Consider the following 20,393-nt stretch of genomic DNA (forward strand, 5'->3'; position numbering starts at 1 on the left):
TTTATAGTTTGAGTCTGTTTCTTTAAAAGGAACCAGCAAGAACAGATGATACTAGCAATCCCATCATAAAGAAGCTATCAATTATAATAATCTCCTTACAATAAATCATGGATGCAGCTTGTCAGACAGTATATTTTCCTCTCTCCTTTTCTTTCTGATTTAACTGAACGTAAGTAGACAAAAATTCCACCGAGATGGAAAGATAGATACGTTATATTTTTTTCTAAATAATATCAAAGGAAAGAAAGCTAACACAGTCTAATTGCAATAAAAAGTCAAACACACCAAGAAAGAAGATGAATGGCGGGGGAGGGAGGGTCATTCCTGAGAACAAATGCTACTCTTGAATTTGTTGGTTCAAGTAATACAGTGAAACAGAAAAAGACTACTCCATTTTACTTCAATTCTGGGAAGCTGGAAAAAAATATATACATTTTCCCCCTGAAATCCTAGGACAAGAGCAGGTCCTGCCTGTAGCTCTATAAAGTCACGGACCCACAGAGGCAGCACCTCCATGCCTCCCAAAGGCCTCCTCACACTGACGTAAGCGGGGTGGACAGACGCGGAGGCGAGCGCATCAGCAGGTGCCTTAGGTGGAGCGAGACCAGCTAGAAGCTGGCGGATATTCAGAATCTCACTGATGAGGAAGGGGAAACAGGAAGGCCAGTCATTCTCTCTCTCAATGGTTTTAAGTTGAAAACATTTGGTGGGTGAGGAAGGGTGAAGAGGTCAGGAAATAGCCCCCTCCTTCAATCTTACAAATCATTTTCAGGTGATGGACAAACAGACGAAACCTTGCTTAAGAGCCAGCCCTCTCCATATTCCCCTTTAAACAAGGTTTTGTCTCACACAGAGGTGGAGCGAGGCAGGAAATACAGAGCAGTCGTGCCTCTTTCAGACGCACCCTACACGGGAGGCTGTTCCTCTTACGCACCGTGACACTGTGTCCTTTAATCGAGATGCCAAGAGATCATTTTCATACGAGGCCGGCCGATGTAATATTCTTGGATGCATGAGTAGTTCATCATTTCGCTACTGGATGACAAGGTGATCACAGGGTGACTTTTCTAACGCAAGTTCACTGTTTGGTATTTTGAGTTCTCAAAATGAAAAAAAGATTTATCAAATATAAATATCTTTAAAAAGTAACAAAAGTGCTACATATGTGATCAAGGAAAAAAATTCCATTAGTTACTGCTGCTTAAAGTAGATTAAACTTTACAAATATTACCACATCCATTATCAATATGGCTTCCAATTATTAAATAAATTGCCTGTAGCAATATAGCTTTTCACACCTCTACAAGGACAGAGTAAAGAGAACAGCAAAGCAAGTCACATTTTGCAGACCTGCCGCGGAAGTGGCAAACGTCCCCTGCTTTTTTCTGCTCCTGTTTAGGAAAGCATTTGCGCTTGTGACAGTCAGTAGGCATAATCCCACTACAGAGTCCTCTACCAACCTCTCACGTTGAGGGGGCTTCAGTTTAATGGCTACAGGGACTGGAAGTTTGTTTACTCACTTTTGGCCTTAGCTCCATCCTCGAATCACCTGTTTTTTTGGTAGCAAGGAAAGGGGACACAGACAGGAGGCAGAGCCACTTCCGCGGTGACTTCCGGCACCTTTCCAGGTGGGCACGTGCCTGTGCCACGCACTGTATAGTGGTTCTAATAACATCCATCATTAGTACACATTCGGCTCATGGTTTTTCCCAATGCTCTCAAGCTGTGTTTTGTGGGTTTTTTTTTTAAACTTTTTTTTGTCATTTTTCTGTTTAATCATGGTCCCAAAGGCAGAAGGCAGTATTTTATCTACTCAGTCACACAGCTTGTGAGAGGAAAGGATGTCTGTGTCGGGCATGTTAACATCAACCGAAATCTGAGATCGAGTTTTTCCACTGACATTCTTAGCACAGCACCCAAAGAAGTATAATCTAGCCACGGTGTGACTATTATGAGGCACGGCTTATTGCAGCTGGAAATCAATTATTCCCACGTCGGGGGGACTGGGGGGGGCGGTTTCTAGTGTTCCTTTTACTCTGCGGACACTCCCCAAATGGTGTCTGTCAATCCTGGCCACACTACCTCAGCTTGCATCCTACCAGTCTTGGGGAAGGAAGAGGGGTAGAGACTAGTGTTACAGGAATCTAAAGGTACTCAAGGTTTTACACGGAGCCTACTATTTGAGAACTGAGGGCTAGCTAAATACCTGGAAGCACTTTCTTGGAATGCTAAGACAGAGCAGCAAGATTTTCTAGCCTCAGGGGCTGGGAGAGGGATGTTTGGTTGGTTGGTTGGTTATTAGTTACTGGGAATTAATACTGAGAGAGTATATGTAAAGGCTGAGGGCACCATGCCATCTTCACAGAACAAGACCCTAAGGGCTAACTGACATACAAGAAACTGCAAGTTATACTGTAAGAACACATGTTAAGGACCGAGGAAAGTCTGCTAAGGTGCTACGTCTAAACTAAGTTAACTTCTCGCGTTCAGCCCTCCCTCGTCAGTCGTCGTCCAGGGCCTCTGTCTTGATTTCGTTGGCTCCTTGTCGGGCCAGTGCCAAGATAGTGTGGTTGACTGCTGCCATTTCCACAGCTAACGAGATGGGGTCTTGGTGGTCACTGTGGCTAGTGCTGTCATCCTAGATGTGCAGAAAGAAGCAGATGTTATTGGGGGACTGGTGAGATCCTCCAGCTCACAGAAAAGCATGCTCGGGCAAGGGGAAGCAGAACATTTGTGGGAGGGATCATGACAGGGTAGAGGTGAAATGTATTTAAGTAGACACTGAATGGGATACAGGTCCAGAGACTACTGGTTGGCATTTCGATGGTTCAGCAGATAAAAACCACTGAAGTGTTTTTTTTTTTTGGCTGAGAATTTTTCCTTCTGTCAGAAAGATTGCTGGGGATGATGATCAAACCTGGACCATTCCAGGTTTGCAACCACTATAGCACTAGTAACCGAGGGCCACACTAGTGAGCTTACATTCTGGACGGGTGCTCTTATAGATTATTACAATTCACAGGATCCCTCTACTCAGTTGAGAAGACCAGACAAAACTACAGATACCAACACCTTATGAATAAAAATGCATTTTAGTAGAAAATAAACCAAAACCTTCCTAAGACTCCAAATTCTCTATAACAGGAGAGAAGTGTAACTGTCGGAAGTAGCTATGCACTCTGGCTGTAAGGGGTGCTGGGGAGGGAAGCGCAGGTGTCTTACTTGGAAGCTGTGAGCTTGCCTTCCACATCGCTGTGTGATGAACAGCACAGCTGTAAAGGAAGCCGCACTGCAGGGTGTTCGTCAGGCACTGAAGGCGGTGTTACAAATAAGGTGTAAGTTTCTCACCTGTCACCTTCAGGGGACTCTACAGCAGAAAGCTTTGGGAAGGGTAAGTCCCTTCCTGGGAAAAAAGCATGGTATGTGCTACCCTTAGGGCCTCTGGAAAAAGGATGGAAATGATCCATCTACAGTGGTAAACCAACAAGGATGTTTCTGCTTCGACTCCCAGAACGTTCTCTACAGTGAAATGTGCAGCTCTGACTTGGGGTCCTCGGTGGGGGGTGGGGGTGGGGGGTGTGTGTGTGCAGGGGAAGCCTTGGGAAGTATAGGCAACACTGTTCATTCTCACAGGCTGGTCTTTGGTTTAAACAGGGATCAGCATGGAACTGTCGGGACTCTGGCAGCGTCTACACTCAAGCTGCAGGATGGTGAGCAGAAGGAGAGCATGGTGGGCTCTTGTTTACGAGCAGCCTGAGCAGGGTACACTGACTAGGAAAGAGCAAACGTGTTCCCACTGGCGCCTAGAAGAGACCACACATTCTCTTCATATTCCAAATGGAGTGAGTTTAAAGTCCTTAAAAAAAATTTAAATCTTTAAGTGGGGAAAAACTCCCACATTCTTAGTTACTGAATTACTCCATCCAGTGGCTACAATTAAATATATTTTCCCCCGTAAGCAATGAAGAGGAAGTCAGGGTGAGGTGAGCAGACATGCATTTATGAGAGGGTGTGTGTGTGTGTCCATGTGCCAGAGACTCTGGAGGGACCACGGTCTCAGCACGAGGGCTCCCACGGCACGGGGCCGAAGCGGGTAGGCCCTTCCACTGTGCGGGTGAATTCATGTCCAGGCAGGGCCGCGGCTGCCCAAAGCCCCTAGCATCTCTCAGACATTGAGTGTGTGTGGTGGATGGTGGAACTTGCTTGTTTGGATCAGATCCTCCTCTCTTCTTCTACCTTCTCTGCTTCTCTGCCTCCCTCTGAACTTCTTCCCTCCTCCTCCTCCCCATTGCGTACTTGCCAAGTATCCTGTTGTATGACAATAAATCCGTGTGGGTGAATAAGGATTTCTCACAAATTCAACAGGACAACTGAATCTTAACCACATTTCTTTCAAGTTATATGAAAATCTAACTAGACACATGAGCAGAGCTGGAGGGACCTTAGCTTGCCCCCACCCCCCAACCCCGGACAAAGCGCACCCACAGAATTGAGTTGTCATACGACCCCACCCTCTCTGCACCCAGCAGCACCTGCTCCGTGGCTCACCTGCTCCGAGTAGTCATTCCCGTCCACGTCATCACTGTTGGAGTGGCCTCCAGGACTCTGTACATCTATTCCATGACTCTCCAGGATTGCTGCTTCTTCGAAAAAAGCAAACAGATCCCTAAATTATCTGTTACCATACCATAAAGGTCTAAACACTGAGTCTGTATTGAGGAAATGAGAATGCAATTAAAACAAAACCCTAGACTACGTCTTGTTTCTACTCAGTTGCAGACAGGTGGAATTCAATGGCACGGAGGTCGGGGGAGGAAAAACACGTTTGCCCTTCTGGAGCCCCTGATGCTTCGTGTGTACATCTGAGTGGCTGACTGGTAGGTGCTTCATACGTACCAGCTAACTGAACGGCTCTCCTGTCTTGGGGGTCTACAAAGCATTTGAGGATTGTCATGATGAAGAAGTAAGTTTATAAGTGAAATACAATTAAGAAGCTCAAAACCAGCCCACCATCCTGATCTCAATTCATGTTTCTTACATGCTTTTATGTTTCCAATCTTGCTTTTTACTAGGTTCCCTGTATATTAAGACGCTTTTATTCCAATTCTGTTAATCAGCTGTTTCTTAGCCTCTGGGTCATAGCCTGGTAACAGTGAAAAGGCTTAGGGTGTCACATTCCCCCTCTCAAGGCCTTACAGGTAGCTTTCATCTGCACCACAGGAGTAACTAATCAGAGATCATGTCTAATTCCAGATTCTTGCACATTGAGAATGATGAGGTTTAGAAATAATAATGTCATCCTTAGTACAATACTGATGCTGGGAGGGATTGGGGGCAGGAGGAGAAGGGGACGACAGAGGATGAGATGGCTGGATGGCATCATGGACTTGATGGACATGAGTCTGAGTGAACTCCAGGAGATGGTGATGGACAGGGAGGCCTGGCGTGCTGCGATTCATGGGGTCGCAAAGAGTCGGACACGACTGAGTGACTGAACTGACTGAACTAGTACAATACAAATAGTATGATTAATATTAACTTTACATTATTAAAAATACAATGAAGAAAAACATAAGGGCAATTCTTGTTAGGCTTAAAGGGTAGTCTCATTTAGACCTGCAGTTCTAAACTGAAGTCACTCTTAAACACAAGGCCCAGGACTGCCTTCAAACAGACAGCAGCCTCTCGGATACATTACCGATATTGGCTCTTCTCTTGATCTCCTTCCGCCTGTTAGCAAACCAATTATATACTTTCAGGGAGGTAACTCGTTCCAGATCTGACAGTTTTTTCCCTGCGAAGACATGCAGTAAAATTCAGAAAATCTGTATCTGAGGCTAGTTTTAAGGGACTTTTTTTTTTTTTTCCCCCCAAATGTTCTTTTCACTGCATCTATTGACAGAATAACAGATACAGAAATTTTTTTAGCATGATCTAGCACCCCACTCCAGTACTCTTGCCTGGAAAATCCCATGGATGGAGGAGCCTGGTGGGCTGCAGTCCATGAGGTCGAGAAGAGTCGGACACGACTGAGCGACTTCACTTTCACGCATTGGAGAAGGAAATGGCAACCCACTCCAGTGTTCTTGCCTGGAGAATCCCAAGGACAGAGGAGCCTGGTGGGTTGCCGTCTATGGGGTTGCACAGTGTCGGACATTTCCTCCTCCAGAATAAACATATAAATAGTGGTAAAGAACCCGCCTGCCAATGCAGGAGACAAGAGACACGGGTTCATTTCCGGGGTTGGGAAGATCCCCTGGAGGAAGGCATGGCAACCAACTCTAGTATTCTTGCCTGGAAAATCCCATGGACAGAGGAGCCTGGCGGGCTATAGTCCATAGGGTCACACAGAGTCAGACACGACTGAAGCAACTTAGGATGGAAAAATCAACATACAAACAGCCCTAATAACACAAAATGCTTCAATTCAGAAAGTCACACAATATGAAGGAATTCCAATATACAATATTAAAGGATTCAGCCTGTTAGTGTTGAAAGTTCACATGACGGTAACATGAAAGCTTCATTTAATTAGCATCATTTACGCAGATGAATCTGTTTCTTTATCGTGTTCCCAGGTAGTTGAAGTCCCCTTACACCTTTAAGGCCCTGTATTAACTAGTTTCCTGCTGTCTTAAGACAGGGACCACCATCCGTGTCTTAAGACTAAGGTCACTATGCCCATCTGTTATTGTAACTACACTGGAACGCAGAGTGCAATTCAAGTTGCAAATTGCTGTCAATTGTGATGGTTTATGGATAGCCACGTTTACCAACATGGCAACCACCCTTCTCCTTCGTTTTCTATCTTAGCTTTTAACCCTCAATGGGTAGAGGGACCAGAAAACAGGTCAGGTGCTTGATGCCCGGAGGTTAAGTACTTTCCAGGAAGAGTCTGAGTTCCATCCAGCAAAGCGTTAGGGCCGGGGGTTTGGCCTGTGAGAAGTAAGGGTACTGATGTTGTTGTAGCTGAGTGTGTATGTTCTGGACGGTTAGAAGTCTGGCTTCTAACTAAGGGAGAATAAATTAGTATTTAATTATCACAAAACAGTGATAAAACTTAAAACAGTCATACTTTTGTATGTACCCTTTAAGCCAATCCAATTAACTGGCCAAATGGAGATCAACTGGATCTTCTTCACTGAGAATGGTTTCTGGTTTATACAAAAAATCACCACCACCATAATCTGTGGAAGAACATTTTAGCACACGACCTATGAGTGTTTCAGGGGCTCTGCTGACTTGCACAGGAACAACTGGACTTCAGAATGGAAATACTCCAAGCTAAGAAGTCATCCCAATGTAGAAATGGGAAAGAAGTCCGCTCCAAAAAGAATTCTTTCTTTAAACAGGAATACAGAATTATACAATTTTCAACAGTTACAAAACAAAACTATCTTAATATTTACATTAACAGATCTTGTTTAAGTGTGCCAACTTTAAAACTATTTTGAAACTGGCATGTTTATGCTGTATTTTTGGAAAAAGAAATCTATACGGTCTTTAAAACTAGTAATTTCAAGGTTGCGTATCTCAAGCAAGGACACTCGTTGGAACTTTCCCACGTGAAGCCTAATCTGGAGTAGTGTAATCACCCCCTCAGAAGTACAGTGTGAACAAGACAGAGCAATGAGCATCCACAGGAGGATGGTGGGAATGGAGCCAAGAGCACTGCCGGCACGAAGAAGAGACTGAGGTCCCAAATGCTGGTCCAAGCGCAGCCCAGAGCCAAGCGCGCTCACTGCCTTACCTGGCTTCTGTATCACTGCGTTGCAAGCATTTGCAATTTCTTCTCTCTTTGCTTCATCTGGGTATTGATTCTCATTGAAGTAACTGCAGAGGCAATCAATTAAGACACAAATTTTGTACTTTTAGAAATGTGCTCTCCTTAACACACAGGTTCACTGAAAAAGATGTCCTTTTCTAAGATGTAACATTAATGTCTAGTCCAGGCTGTCTGATGGAATTTCCTATGAGGATAGAAACAGTCTTTCTGTCCAACAGGGCAGCCACTACTCACATGGGGCTACTGAGTACCTGAAATGACGCTGATGTGATGAAGGAAGTGGATTTCTTATTTTAATAAATTTAAACAGTTACATGTGACTGGTGGCTACTATATTGGATAGGACAGGTTCAGCCACTGCTCGGCTTCGATAAAAGATGTACTGGATATAAAAGTTACTTGTGATATGGGTGGCTGCCTGAAATCACAGACTTCTGTTATTGAGGCACTGGTGACGATAGGACTCTTTGTATGTCTTGTTTGTGGTAGCAAAACTTGGAAATTACCCAACTGTCCATCAACAGGAGAATGATAGAACCAATTATGAGACATCTGTATTTATACACAACTATTTAAAAAGGACTAGAAAAACTATTCACTGGCCTGGGGAGATGTTCTTGACATGGTCCTAAGTGAAAAAAAAAAAACCAATCTGTAGAATAATGTGCATGTAAAAGTACTGTTAAGAAATTTTTAAAATTCCTGTCTAACTTAGAGAATAAACTTATGGTTGCAAAGAATGGGGGAAGGGATAGTTTAAGGAGTTTGGGATGGACATCTACACACTGCTGTTTTTAAATGGATCATCAACAAGGACCTACTGTATAGCACAGGGGACTCTGTTCAATGTTATGTGGCAGCCTGGATGGGAGGGGAGTCTGGGGGAGAATGGATACATGAGTGTGTGTATGCATGCATGCATACATATATATATATATGTAAATATATATAGCTGAGTCCCTTTACTGTGCACCTGTAACTATCACAGCATTGTTAATCTGCTATACTCCAATATAAAATAAAGGTTTTAAAGAGAAAAAAAAAAAATTCCTGCGTATGTGTACTTAAATCTGCACGGACACAGGGCCCGGGCAGGGGACATATGCATACTTACGGCTGATTTGCGTTGCTGTACAGCAGAAATCAACACAGCATTGTAAAGCAATTATCCTCCAATTAAAAAAAACCTAAGTGACTTAAGTATCAGAATACTGATATACTTATCCTCTAATAAAATGTCCTCATAAAGAATCTCCATGGATAAAAGCTGGAAGGGTACACATCAAGGTTGATTACCTTATTGTGGGGAAAGGGATAAGCAGGAGGAAATTTAAACATTTTAAGATTTATTTTTGCCTTTTTCCACATGCTAAATGCATATATTACGTCTGGACAATAGTACGTAAAGAAATTGGGTTTACTGAACCCATCCTTGGCATTATCAGGCCTGTGACACTATATGGGGAAACAGAATGCTTATTAGTACTACTTGTTCTGTCACCTTGAGTTTTCAAAAAGGAAGACAGAATTTCTGTGCTTTGAACCTGGAAACTTAAGGTCAGGAGGTGACTCCCTGTCACACCCTAGCTCCTCTCCCTTCCTTGGGGGCGCCCCTTCCCCATCCTCTCTGCACCGGTGCGGTGCCAGTGCCCTTGTATCGGGAGGCCCCTGACCTCCCGTGAGCCCTGCCTTCTGCAGCGCAGCTCCTCTGCCCCGCACCCTCTCCGTGGGGACAGCACCCTTCGCAGGAGCTCCGACACAGCGGCTGCCGTCAGCTGCAGCCCTTCCTGTTCCACACTGTGAGCGGCAGGGCTCTGTGTGTGACCGCCACCCCACACGGCGGCGGCCTGCTTCAGTGCGGGGTTTGCGCATCTCTTTCCACATGACTTTCTGCTACCATGTTTAGAGCTTCCATGTTCATACTGAGGATGCTTCCAAGTCACTGCTCCACTTCCACATTCCTACTGACTTCATCTTAACTCCACCTCTGCTATTTAGCTGGGCAAAGTCATTACCCAGGGGCTTGTTAGAAAAGCGGAATCCCAGACCCTGCCTTAGACTAAATGAGAATCTGAATTTTAACAAGATCTCCAGGTAATTTGACTGCACATTAATGTTTGAAAAGCACAGGATCAGTGCATTCATTTAAAATTCAGCAACAAAGACAACAAAAGCAGATACTAAGTATCTAACGTTATATGCATCCACTGTGGGTCAAGAAGCGAATTAGATTGTTTCTGACCACAAGGAGTTTATAATCTACTGAAAATGAAGTGAAAGTGCTAGTCGCTCAAGTGATAGTGTTAGTTGCTCAGTTGTGTCCAGCTCTTAGTAACCCACCAGGCTCCTCTGTCCATGAAATTCTCCAGGCAAGAATACTGGAGTGGTAGTCATTTCCACCTCCAGGGGACCTTCCTGACCCAGAAACTGAACCTGGGTCTCCTGCACAACAGGCAGATTTTTACCATCTGAGCCCCCAGGGAAGCCCGTAATCAACTGAAGAGACACATCAATCACTACTCTTGGGCTAAGATTCCATAGGCTGTCTGAACAGAGGAGGGTGGGAGCACAGAGGAAAGTGTGCGCAGTGCTGACCTAAGACTTGGCAAGGAAGTGCCATCTGAGTTACCTCTTGAGGACAAGATAGGAGTTCGCAAAGCAAAGAAAAAGAAGAACATTTCATGAAAGGGAAAAAGCATGAGCAAAGGCAAAAAGGTAGATTAAAATCTTGATGATTCTGGGCATGGAGAAGAGTTCAGTGTGGTGAGAATACGGGGTTCACAAGAAAAAATGAGAGATGGTAGTCTGGAGGAGTAGGATGGGGCCACCTTGTGATGTTCTATATGTAATAAAGATTTCATCTTGAAATAGAGGTTTTACAAGCCGCACAGAGATACACTCCCAACTGCATTTTAGAAAGATAGCACATTTTAAGACTCAAGGTGACTTAGAAATCCACTGTCGAAATCTGAAATTCTGAAATTCCCTAGTCAACTTTCTACTCACCTACTCCACCTCTTCAAATTTCTTCTTCTTTACACTAATCTCGAATCCTTTAAAACCCTTCCCCAACTTAAAAAACCTGTTCATCTATCACTCTTCTGATCTCATCTTGCTTCTCACCCTGAATTCCATGGCAAGCTGAATCCACACTATCTCTTAGGAGACACCATATGATTCAGGAATCCCACCCCTGGGCATATATCCAGATGATAATTCAAAAGATACACGCAGCTCTATGTTCATAGTAGCACTATCCACAATAGCAAAGACAAAGAAGCAACTTAAATGTTCATCGACAGACAAGTGGATAAAGAAGATATGGTACATATATACATTTCACAATCAGTCATAAGAAGAAATGAAAATAATGGCATTTGCAAAAACATGCGGACAACTAGAGATTATCATACTAAGTGAAAGTGAGTCGCTCAGTCACGTCTGAATGTTTGCGACCCCATGGACTGTAGAGTCTGCCAGGCTCCTCCATCCATGGGATTTTCTAGGCAAGAGGACTGGAGTGGGGTGCCATTTCCTTCTCCAGGGCATCTTCCCAACCCAGGGATCGAACCCGGGCCTCCTGTGTTGCAGGCAGACTACCGTCTGAGCCACAAGGGAAGCCAAACTGAAGTAAGTCAAAAAGAGACAAATAGCATACAATATCACTTAAATGAGGAATCTAAAATATGGCACAAATAAACCTGTCTATGAAACAGAATCAGGGGACATGGAGAATAGACTAGTGGTTGAAGAGTTAGGAGGTGAGAGGGGAGGAGTGGGAGTGGGGGATTAGCAGATGCAACTGGCATACACAGAATGGAGAAACAAGGTCCTACTGTACAGCACAGGCCACTATATTCAATATCCTGTAATAAACCATGAGAAAGAATATGAAAGAGAACGTGTGTATATGCATATATATGTATGTGTGTGTATAACTGAGTCACTTTGTTGTACAGCAGTAGTTAACATGCAATTCAACTTACTTCAATAGAAAAAAACAACAACAACAGTATCTCTTAGGAGAAATTCTGATTACTCAGCTTTTCTGTCCTTCCACCATACCTGTCCTGCCAATCTTGCCCCCTGCAGAAAGCACCTTCCACTTGTTTTCTTCCATCCTTCAGTCAGGGTACCAAGAGTTCCTGGGCAAAGTTATAAAATAGGGCCAAGTGATTTCTTTACAACCTTGTGTCTCTCGACCTTAACTAGGCCCCTTGTTTCTGATGGGAATGCTTTTTGTTCCTCTAGCCAACTGTCTGTAATACTCCATCTTTCATGCCCCTCTTTCCTGAAGGCTTTCCACACTTAAGCCGCAAGCCCTCAAACCCACCACCGTCATTCTTTCCGCAGATGTCCTTGCCTCCTTCTTAACCAAGACGGAGATCGTTAGGATTGGTTTAATGTTCTTAGCTTCTCAGCTTCTGCCTGTCTCTGAGTCGCTGCTCGCTCACCTCTGCATCTCGTGGACGAGGAGGATGCAGTCTCCTCTTCGAGGGCTACTTCTCCACTTGTGTCTCTGATCTCATCATCCTGCCCTGTTTCCTTTCCTCATGTCTCCTTTCTTTCCTGCATATCTTTTCTTTTTTAAAAAAGTTATTTATTTATTTTAATTGGAGGCTAATTACTTTACAGTATTGTGGTGGTTTTTGCCATATATTGACATGAATCAGCCGCAGGTGTACATGTGTCCCCCATTCTGAACCCCCACCCACTTCCCTCCCCATCCCATCCCTCAGGGTCATCCCAGGGCAACAGCTCTGAGCACCCTGTCTCACCTGCATATCTTTTCCCTGTGCCCTCAAAATTTACTCTATTTCACTCATTTTATGATGCATATTTCTTATTATGATTCTAAAATTAGGATACATCTTATAATTCATCGTGTCTGCAAATTAACTGGCAGCGTCTCCCCTCCATGTCAGTATATAAAATAAAGGTGTGTCATATAATCAAAGCCTTCCTAGATTTGATGGAAAGTGGTAGCTGCTAAGACCTAGAGGTCCCATTTCAGCAACAGCTCAATGGCTACTATACATTATTGTGCTAACTCTTCCAAATTATTGCAAAGCCTGTGACTGACACTCTGCTCCCTCTAATGTCTGATTAATACAACTAATGTATATCTCCAGTCATGCTGCTATTCTATTAAAATTTTTTAAAGATTTATTATAGAGGTCTTCAGAGTCCCCCTCTCCCCCAGACTGCCTCTGCAGCTTTACCTACTGCTGTTCTCATATATGCTAGTCTGGGGAAATGGAGCAGCCTCGTCAACCCCCTGCATCTCTGCGCCTTTCTACTGTCCGTTTACGTGCTCTTTGCCTCCCTGCCTCCAAACCATCTTGTCTTTCACCATACAGCTCAACTGTCACCTCATGGCCAGTCAAAGGTAATTTCCTCATCCTGTGAATCCAGCACTTCACCTGTTCCTCTCTCACACCTTTCTCATCCTGTATTATAGTTGTCTCTGTATACCTCTCTCTCCTGCTACACCAAGAGCCACCGAAACCAGGCGCAAGCCTGACTCACCCCCATCTGCACTCCTCACTGACAAGGGACAGAGTCACCACCAGCCCAGTGCAGGGGCCTCCAAAAGAGTGGGCTATCACTGTAGATGAACTGCTGACCATCAGGGTACATGCAGAGCTATCACAACATGCTTTTGAAGGGTACATATTAAACTGTTACAAATGAGGATTCTGTCTTGGGAGCAAGAATCCTGGGGTTGGGTGAGTGGGGGCTGGGGTAGAAGACAGGGAAACACTGGTAGTAATTAAGATGGATTTTCACTTTCTGCTCTATGTATTTACTTCTCTACTGAATTTCTAAAATGAAAATACGCTATTTTAAAATAAAAGAACATTAGGAAAACATTTAAACAAGAAGTAGCTTATTAATCTAACTCCCTAAATAATTTATGTTTGGAAAGTGCATTTGAATCATCTAGAAAATACTAGGATTGTGACTGGCATTCTAGTGACTAACAATAAAACCACAGTATTTCTGGAAGCTAAATAAGAATTTAGAATTTTTCCTAGCACGACAGGGCCCGAGGAGGTGACAAGTCAGAAATGGGCTTTGCGGAGACCATGGAGGAGGCAGGAGCAGCATACTGACCGGTGCCCGCAGTCCCTGGCATGGTGGGGTACGAGGCTGTGAAGCAGTAAGCACCCTCCTCAGGGGCCAGGCTCACGCAGCCTGGAAAAGAATGGCGAAGAGCAGGGGAGAGGACAGGTGGGGACCAGAGCCCAGCTAGGGCACCCAGCGGCAGCGGAGAGGCTAGGCGTCCTCCAGCATCAGCTTCTGCCTTCTCCGGATCCCCTTCCCAGTGACTTCCACAACGTCTTTGCCCAGCCCCCGGGCAGCAGGTTAACTAACATATAGCAGCCAGTGAAGGTTTACATGCTTAATGAGGACCAGCAGTGGGACAACCAGGACACCAGACATGTCGTCCTGTTAGGTGGAGTGGCTGAAGGGCATGTCCCTGGTAGTCAGGGCCTGACAAAACGTGGTCCCCTGGAGAAAGGAATGGCAATCCACTTCAGTATTCTTGTCCTGATAACCTCATGAACAGTGTGAAAAGACCGATGTGACACTGAAAGCTGAGACCCCCCCAGGTGCTAGGTGTCCAACATACTACTGGGGAAGAGTGGAGCAACAGCTACAGAAAGAATGATGAGATGAGCCAAAGTGGAAATGATGCCCTTCTATGGATGTGTATGGTGGTGAAAGTAAAGTCCGATGCTATAAACAACACTATTGCACCGGAATCTGGAATGCTAGGTCCATGAATCAAAGTCAATTGGATGTGGTCAAACAGGAGACGGTAAGAGTAAACACTGAAATCTGAGGAATCAGTGAACTAACACAGATGGGAAGGGGGGAATTTAACTCAGATGACCATTGTATCTACTACTGTGGGCACGAATCCCTTAGAAGAAATGGAGTAGCCCTCACAGTCAACACAAAAGTCTGAAATGCAGTATTTGTGTGCCATCTCAAAAACAACAGAATCATCTCTGTTCATTTCCAAGGTAAACTATTCAACATCACAGTAATCCAAATCCAGGCCTCAATCATTAATGCTGAAAAGGCTGAAGTAGAACAGTTCTATGAAAACATACAACACCTTCTAGAACTAACACCAAAAAAAGACGTCCTTTTCATCATAGGGGACTGGAATGCAAAAGTAGGAAGTCAAGATACCTGAAGTGACAGACAAGTTTGGCCTTGGAGTACAACATGAAGCAGGGCCAAGACTAACAGTTTTGCCAAGAGAACATACTGGTCACAGCAAACACCCTCTTCTAATCTAACAACACAAGAGACAACTCTTCACATGGACATCACCAGATGGCCAATATCAAAATCAGACTGATTATGTTCTTTGCAGTCAAAGATGAAGAAGATGTATACAGTCAGCAAAAACAAGACCCAGAGCTGACTGTGGCTCGGATCATCAGCTCCTTATTGCAAAATTCAGGCTCAAATTAAAGAAAGAAGGGAAAACCACTAGGCTATTCAGGTATGACCTAAATAAAATCTCTTATGATTATACAGTACAGGTGATGAAAGGATTCAAGGGATTAGATCTGGTAGACAAAGTGCCTGAAGAACTATGGATGGAGGTTCATACCACTGTACAGGAGGTGGTGTTCAAAACCATCCCCAAGAAAAAGAAACACAAGAAGGCAAAGTGGTTGTCTGAGGAGGACTTACAAATAACTGACAAAAGCAGCAGAGTTCCAAAGAATATCAAGGAGAGATAAGAAAGCCTCTTAAGTGAACAATGCAGAGAAATAGAGGAAAACAACAGAATGGGAAAGACTAGAGATCTCTTCAAGATAACTGGAGATACTAAGGGAACATTTTGTGCAAAGATGTGCACAATAAAGGACAGAAATGGCAAAGACCTAACAGAAGCAGAAGAGATTAAGAAGAGGTGGCAAGAATACACAGAGGAGCTGTACAAAAAAAGGTCTTAATGACCCAGATAACCAGATGGTGTGTTCACTCACCCAGAGCCAGAATCCTGGAGTGGGAAGTCAAGTGGGCCTTAGGAAGCCTTATTAGGAACAAAGATAGTTGGAGGTGATGGAATTTCAGCTGAGCTATTTCAAATCCTAAAAGATGATGCTGTGAAAGTGCTGCACTCAAAAAGCCAGCAAATTTGGAAAACTCAGCAATGGCCACAGGACTGGAAAAGGTCAGTTTTCATTCCAATCCCAAAGAAGGGCAATGCCAAAGAATGTTCAAACTACCACACAACTACAGTCATTTCACATGCTAGCAAGGTAATGCTCAAATCCTTCAAGTTAGGCTTCAGCAGTAGGCTTCAGTTAGGCTTCAACCATGAACTTCCAGATGTACAAGCTGGATTTAGAAAAGGCAGAGGAACCAGAGATCAAAATTGCCAACATCTGCTGGATCATAAAAAAGAGAATTCCAGAAAAACATCTGCTTCATTGACTACACTAAAGCCTTTGACTGTGTGGATCACAACAAACTGTGGAAAAATCTTAAAGAGATGGGAATACCAGACCACCTTACCTACCTTCTGAGAAACCTCTATGCAAGACAATAAGCAAGTTAGAACCAGACATGGAATGAGAGACTGGTTTAAAATTGGGAAAGGAGTACATCAAGGCTATATATTGTCACCCTGCTTTCCCCCCCACCCCCACCGTGCTTATTTAACTTATATGCAGAGTACATCACGTGAAATGCCAGGCTGGATGACTCACAAGCCAGAATCAAGATTGCGGGGAGAAATATCAATAACCTCAGATATGCAGATGACCACCCTAATGGCAGAAAACTGAATAGGAACCAAAGAGCCTCTTGATGAAGGTGAAAAAGCTGGCTTAAAACTCAACATTCAAAAAACTAAGGTCATGGCATCCAGTCCCATCATTTTGTGGCAAACAGATGGGAAAAAGTAAAAACAGTGAGATTTTATTTTCTTGGGCTCCAAAATCACTGCAGACCAGGAAAATGAAAAATGCTTGCTTCTTGGAAGAAGAGCTATGACAAATGTAGACAGCATATTAAAAATCAGAGACATCATTTTGCTGTCAAATTTCCGTCTAGTCAAAGCTATGGTTTTTCCAGTAGTCATGTACTAAGAGTTGGACCCTAAAGCAGGCTGAGTGCCAAAGAACTGAAGTTTTCTAATTGTGGTGCTGGAGAAGACAATCTTGAGAGTCCCTTGGACACCAAGGAGATCAAACCAGTCATTTCCTAAAGGAAATTAACCCTGAATATTCGTTGGAAGGACATGCTGAAGTGAAGCTCCAATACTTTGGTCACCTGATGCAAAGAGCTGACTCATTGGAAAAGATCCTGATGCCGGGAAAGTTTGAGGGCAAGAAGAGAAGAGGACAACAGAAGATGAGGTGGTTGGATGGCATCACTGACTCAATGGACACAAGTCTGAGCAAACTCAGGGAGATAATGAAGGACAGGGAAGCCTGGCGTGCCACAGTCCATGGGGTTAACAGAGCAAATGAACAAAACAACAAAGAAGAAGCTGCAGTTGTGCCATATATGATTGTTGTTGTGTTAGGCGCTCAGTGTATCTGACTCTTTTTGACCCCATGGACTGGAGCCCATCAGGATCCTCTGTCCATGGAATTCTCCAGGCAAGAATACTGGAGTGGGTTGCTATGCCCTTTCCCAGGGGATCTTCCCGACCCAAGGATCGAACCCAGGTCTCCAGCATTGCAGGCAGATTCTGCAATTTAATGTGTTAAAAATTTTTGTGAAAATCTTATTTAATTTGTACTTAGTATTTAACTATATAAAATAAAGTCAGAATAAAAACAAATTGGTAACCTTCCAAATAAAAGGTTCAAGAATATAATGTACTAACTATAGTTCTACATCTCTAAACTTGGCAATTAATCCTTTCTTTTCTGCTAAAGACTTATTATAAGTAAGACATGCAGGCCTATCAGAAATATCAGTTTTCTTTAAAATGTGCTAATATAGCTGCAGGTGTGTGCATGGACTGTGATCACTACTTTCATCTTTCTGTAATGTTTCAATGTTTAAAACATTAATTAAATATACACAGTATAAGGTAAACTGATAAAGTAATATATTGTAAAATACCTCATGGTAAATATTAAGTTTAAAATGTAATAGTTAAAATTTTTTTTACAAAGAATTACAAAGCTCTTAAAGCTTTCTTCTTGGTGGTGGTCGGGGGCAGACAGCTACACAATATTGATGTAAAGTGAAAGAATTCTCAGGAAAGACAAAGGCAGGTCAGGAAATAAAATGTTCAACCAATATGTATTACATGAGCATGAGTGTGTGTTTGAGGAGTAGATGGAAGTTCAAAAATGACCCTGATCTTAACAGTACACAGTGCAGTTGAGGACATCAGATATGAAGTTAAAACAAAAGGAGTCAAAAGAACAGTCAAAACAGTAGAACAGTGACAAGTCAGAATATATCTAGCTGCTAATTAAATATATAAACGATATGTTAAATAAATCCAGGTTAGAGAGAGATCTCTATGGACTACACTGCTCTGGGAAAGCTTACTGCTTTGGATCTTTACTGAGGGATGCACAGGCTTCAGGCATTGGAGAAGAAAAGGGCAAAGTTATCAATAAAAACAAACATACAAAAACCTAAGATGTGCTCAGACAACAAAAAGCAGCTAGTAATGCAATTTGATTAGACTATAAGGATTATATTCAGGGTTTGCCTGAAATAGTGCTGTTATCCTAGATTATTAACAACCCCTGCCCCCTCATTCCCAGGTGGTGCTAGCGGTAAAGAACCCATCTGCCAATGCAGGAGACCTAAGAGACCCAGGTTTGATCCCTGGGTTGGGAAGATCCCCTGGAGGAGGGCATGGAAACCCACTCCAGTATTCTTGCTTGGAGAATCCCATGGACAGAGGAGCCTGGTGGGCTATGGTCCATGGGGTCGCAAAGAGCTGGACATGACTGAAGCGACTTAGCATGCACTCTCATTCCCCTAAATTGTCCCATTCAGACAGTAAATTATATAGTCAGTCCAGGACCATATCACATTATTGGCTCATCCGAGTTTAATGTTAACTAAAATCCCTATGTCTTTTTCACAGGTGTTTTGTGAAGAGGACATGGCAACTGTCAGAAAAAAGGAAACACTGAAGAAATTAGGAACTATAGTTTCTATCTAGTTACCTGTAAGAGGAGCTATGTAAGTCCAGAGAACCTGCTTGGCCTGTAACAGACACTCAGTAAGCAACTGTCTGATCAAAAGATGGCTGAATAAATTTATATGTGAAGGAATAAATTAATGTAAGAAAGAAACAAAGGGGAAAACAGAAAACACTGGTTTCAGTTAAGGCTTTTAGTGAGACCGACAATACTTCTTTTAGGAGAAAGGCAGCTGGGATCTTACCGTATTGTACAATGCACTGTCTTCCCTCACTTCATTCAGAGGTTTCTAAGATACAGCTGAATACAATTATGTTAGTAGTGTTTATTTTTGAACTATACATAACCAATAGACTATCAGTAAAGTTGAGAAATAAGTCTAATGACTGCTTTTAAATATAATTAATTATTTAGTCAACTCAAAATGTTGACTGAGTCCTAGTTTATACCAAGCAATTGGCAAAATGGTGGCAAAGATAAACCATGCAGAGCCTCCTAGTGTAACCACTGGAGATACATGTACGTAACAAAACACATTATAGAGCTCACTGTAAAATGGACTGCATTAGTGGAATGAATGTAGTATATGGGAACAGAGAAGAATCAACATTTGTGCAGGTTTCTTGAAGGCAGAGCATGGAGGGTGGATAAAGTAAAATAGCATGAGGGAAAGGAAGCAACATATAAAAGGAAGGGAGTTATAAAAGAGCTTAAAATGTTCTGAGAATGAGGAGTTCAGTGTGGATGAAATGTACATGAGATGGGTGACTGGGGGTCAAACTGAAGAAAAATATTGGGTCCATATTTTAAAGAGTATAATAGAGTTTGCACTTAACTTCAGGCAACCAGACAAAGGTTTTAAGCAAGGGTATTATATGATCAAACACATTTTGTATGGCAGTATCTCTGGTGATCCTAGAGGTAAAAGTTAGTTATGCAGCTGTGGTAAAAGCTGAGGAGAAGATCTGAAGTAGGCTAAGGCATGGGAATACAAGGAAAGATAAAATAGAAGAGACACTGGGATGGTAATAAAAATTCAAGACACCCTCACTTCCTGGGTTTAGGCACCACTTCCTCCCTTCCACCAAATGAAGACAGCCTTAGGAATACTACCTTATTCACCTCCTGGCATTTCATCCTTAAATTATGTCAAAGGATTAGATATTTCTACTGTTACCAGGTGGATAAACTGTGGGAGAACTTGGCTTTGAGTCTCTGAAAGGGACCTGTTTCTGAAATACACTTCTGTCCCATATAAGAATGTTTATGTCCCTGGACATTTTATAAGACTAAAAAGGGAAAGACATGTAAACAGAAATCTACAGGTAGTAATATAAAAGCAATAAAATAAATCCTAAGGGCACTACACTTTATCGACAAAGGACATTGTCAGCCGAATGATCAGTGAGTATCTTCACAGAGAGAAACCAAATGATCACTTTGCAAGA

The 20,393-nt window shown here is 43.1% G+C and overlaps 1 protein-coding gene across 10 annotated transcripts in view; it reads right to left on the minus strand.

The window, feature by feature from the left end:
* Nucleotides 1–1,739: 1,739 nt before the first annotated feature.
* Nucleotides 1,740–20,393, minus strand: part of HMBOX1 (homeobox containing 1) — a 188,758-nt gene continuing 170,104 nt past the window's right edge. For 2 of the 10 annotated variants that reach the window (XM_040235613.1, XM_040235653.1), the window contains 4 exons: nucleotides 7,751–7,833; nucleotides 5,699–5,794; nucleotides 4,549–4,643; nucleotides 1,740–2,638 (listed from right to left, as the gene is read on the minus strand). In XM_040235613.1, coding sequence (XP_040091547.1) covers nucleotides 2,501–2,638; nucleotides 4,549–4,643; nucleotides 5,699–5,794; nucleotides 7,751–7,833 — 412 coding nt within the window. In that variant the 3' untranslated portion in view covers nucleotides 1,740–2,500. Of the gene's footprint in view, nucleotides 2,639–4,203; nucleotides 4,309–4,548; nucleotides 4,644–5,698; nucleotides 5,795–7,750; nucleotides 7,834–20,393 lie in introns of all 10 variants that reach the window. The other 8 variants (XM_040235565.1, XM_040235877.1, XM_040235520.1 and 5 more) reach the window with 8 other exon arrangements.

Source organism: Oryx dammah, unplaced genomic scaffold (assembly GCF_014754425.2).
Source record: "Oryx dammah isolate SB20612 unplaced genomic scaffold, SCBI_Odam_1.1 HiC_scaffold_1, whole genome shotgun sequence".
Lineage (NCBI taxonomy): Eukaryota > Metazoa > Chordata > Mammalia > Artiodactyla > Bovidae > Oryx > Oryx dammah.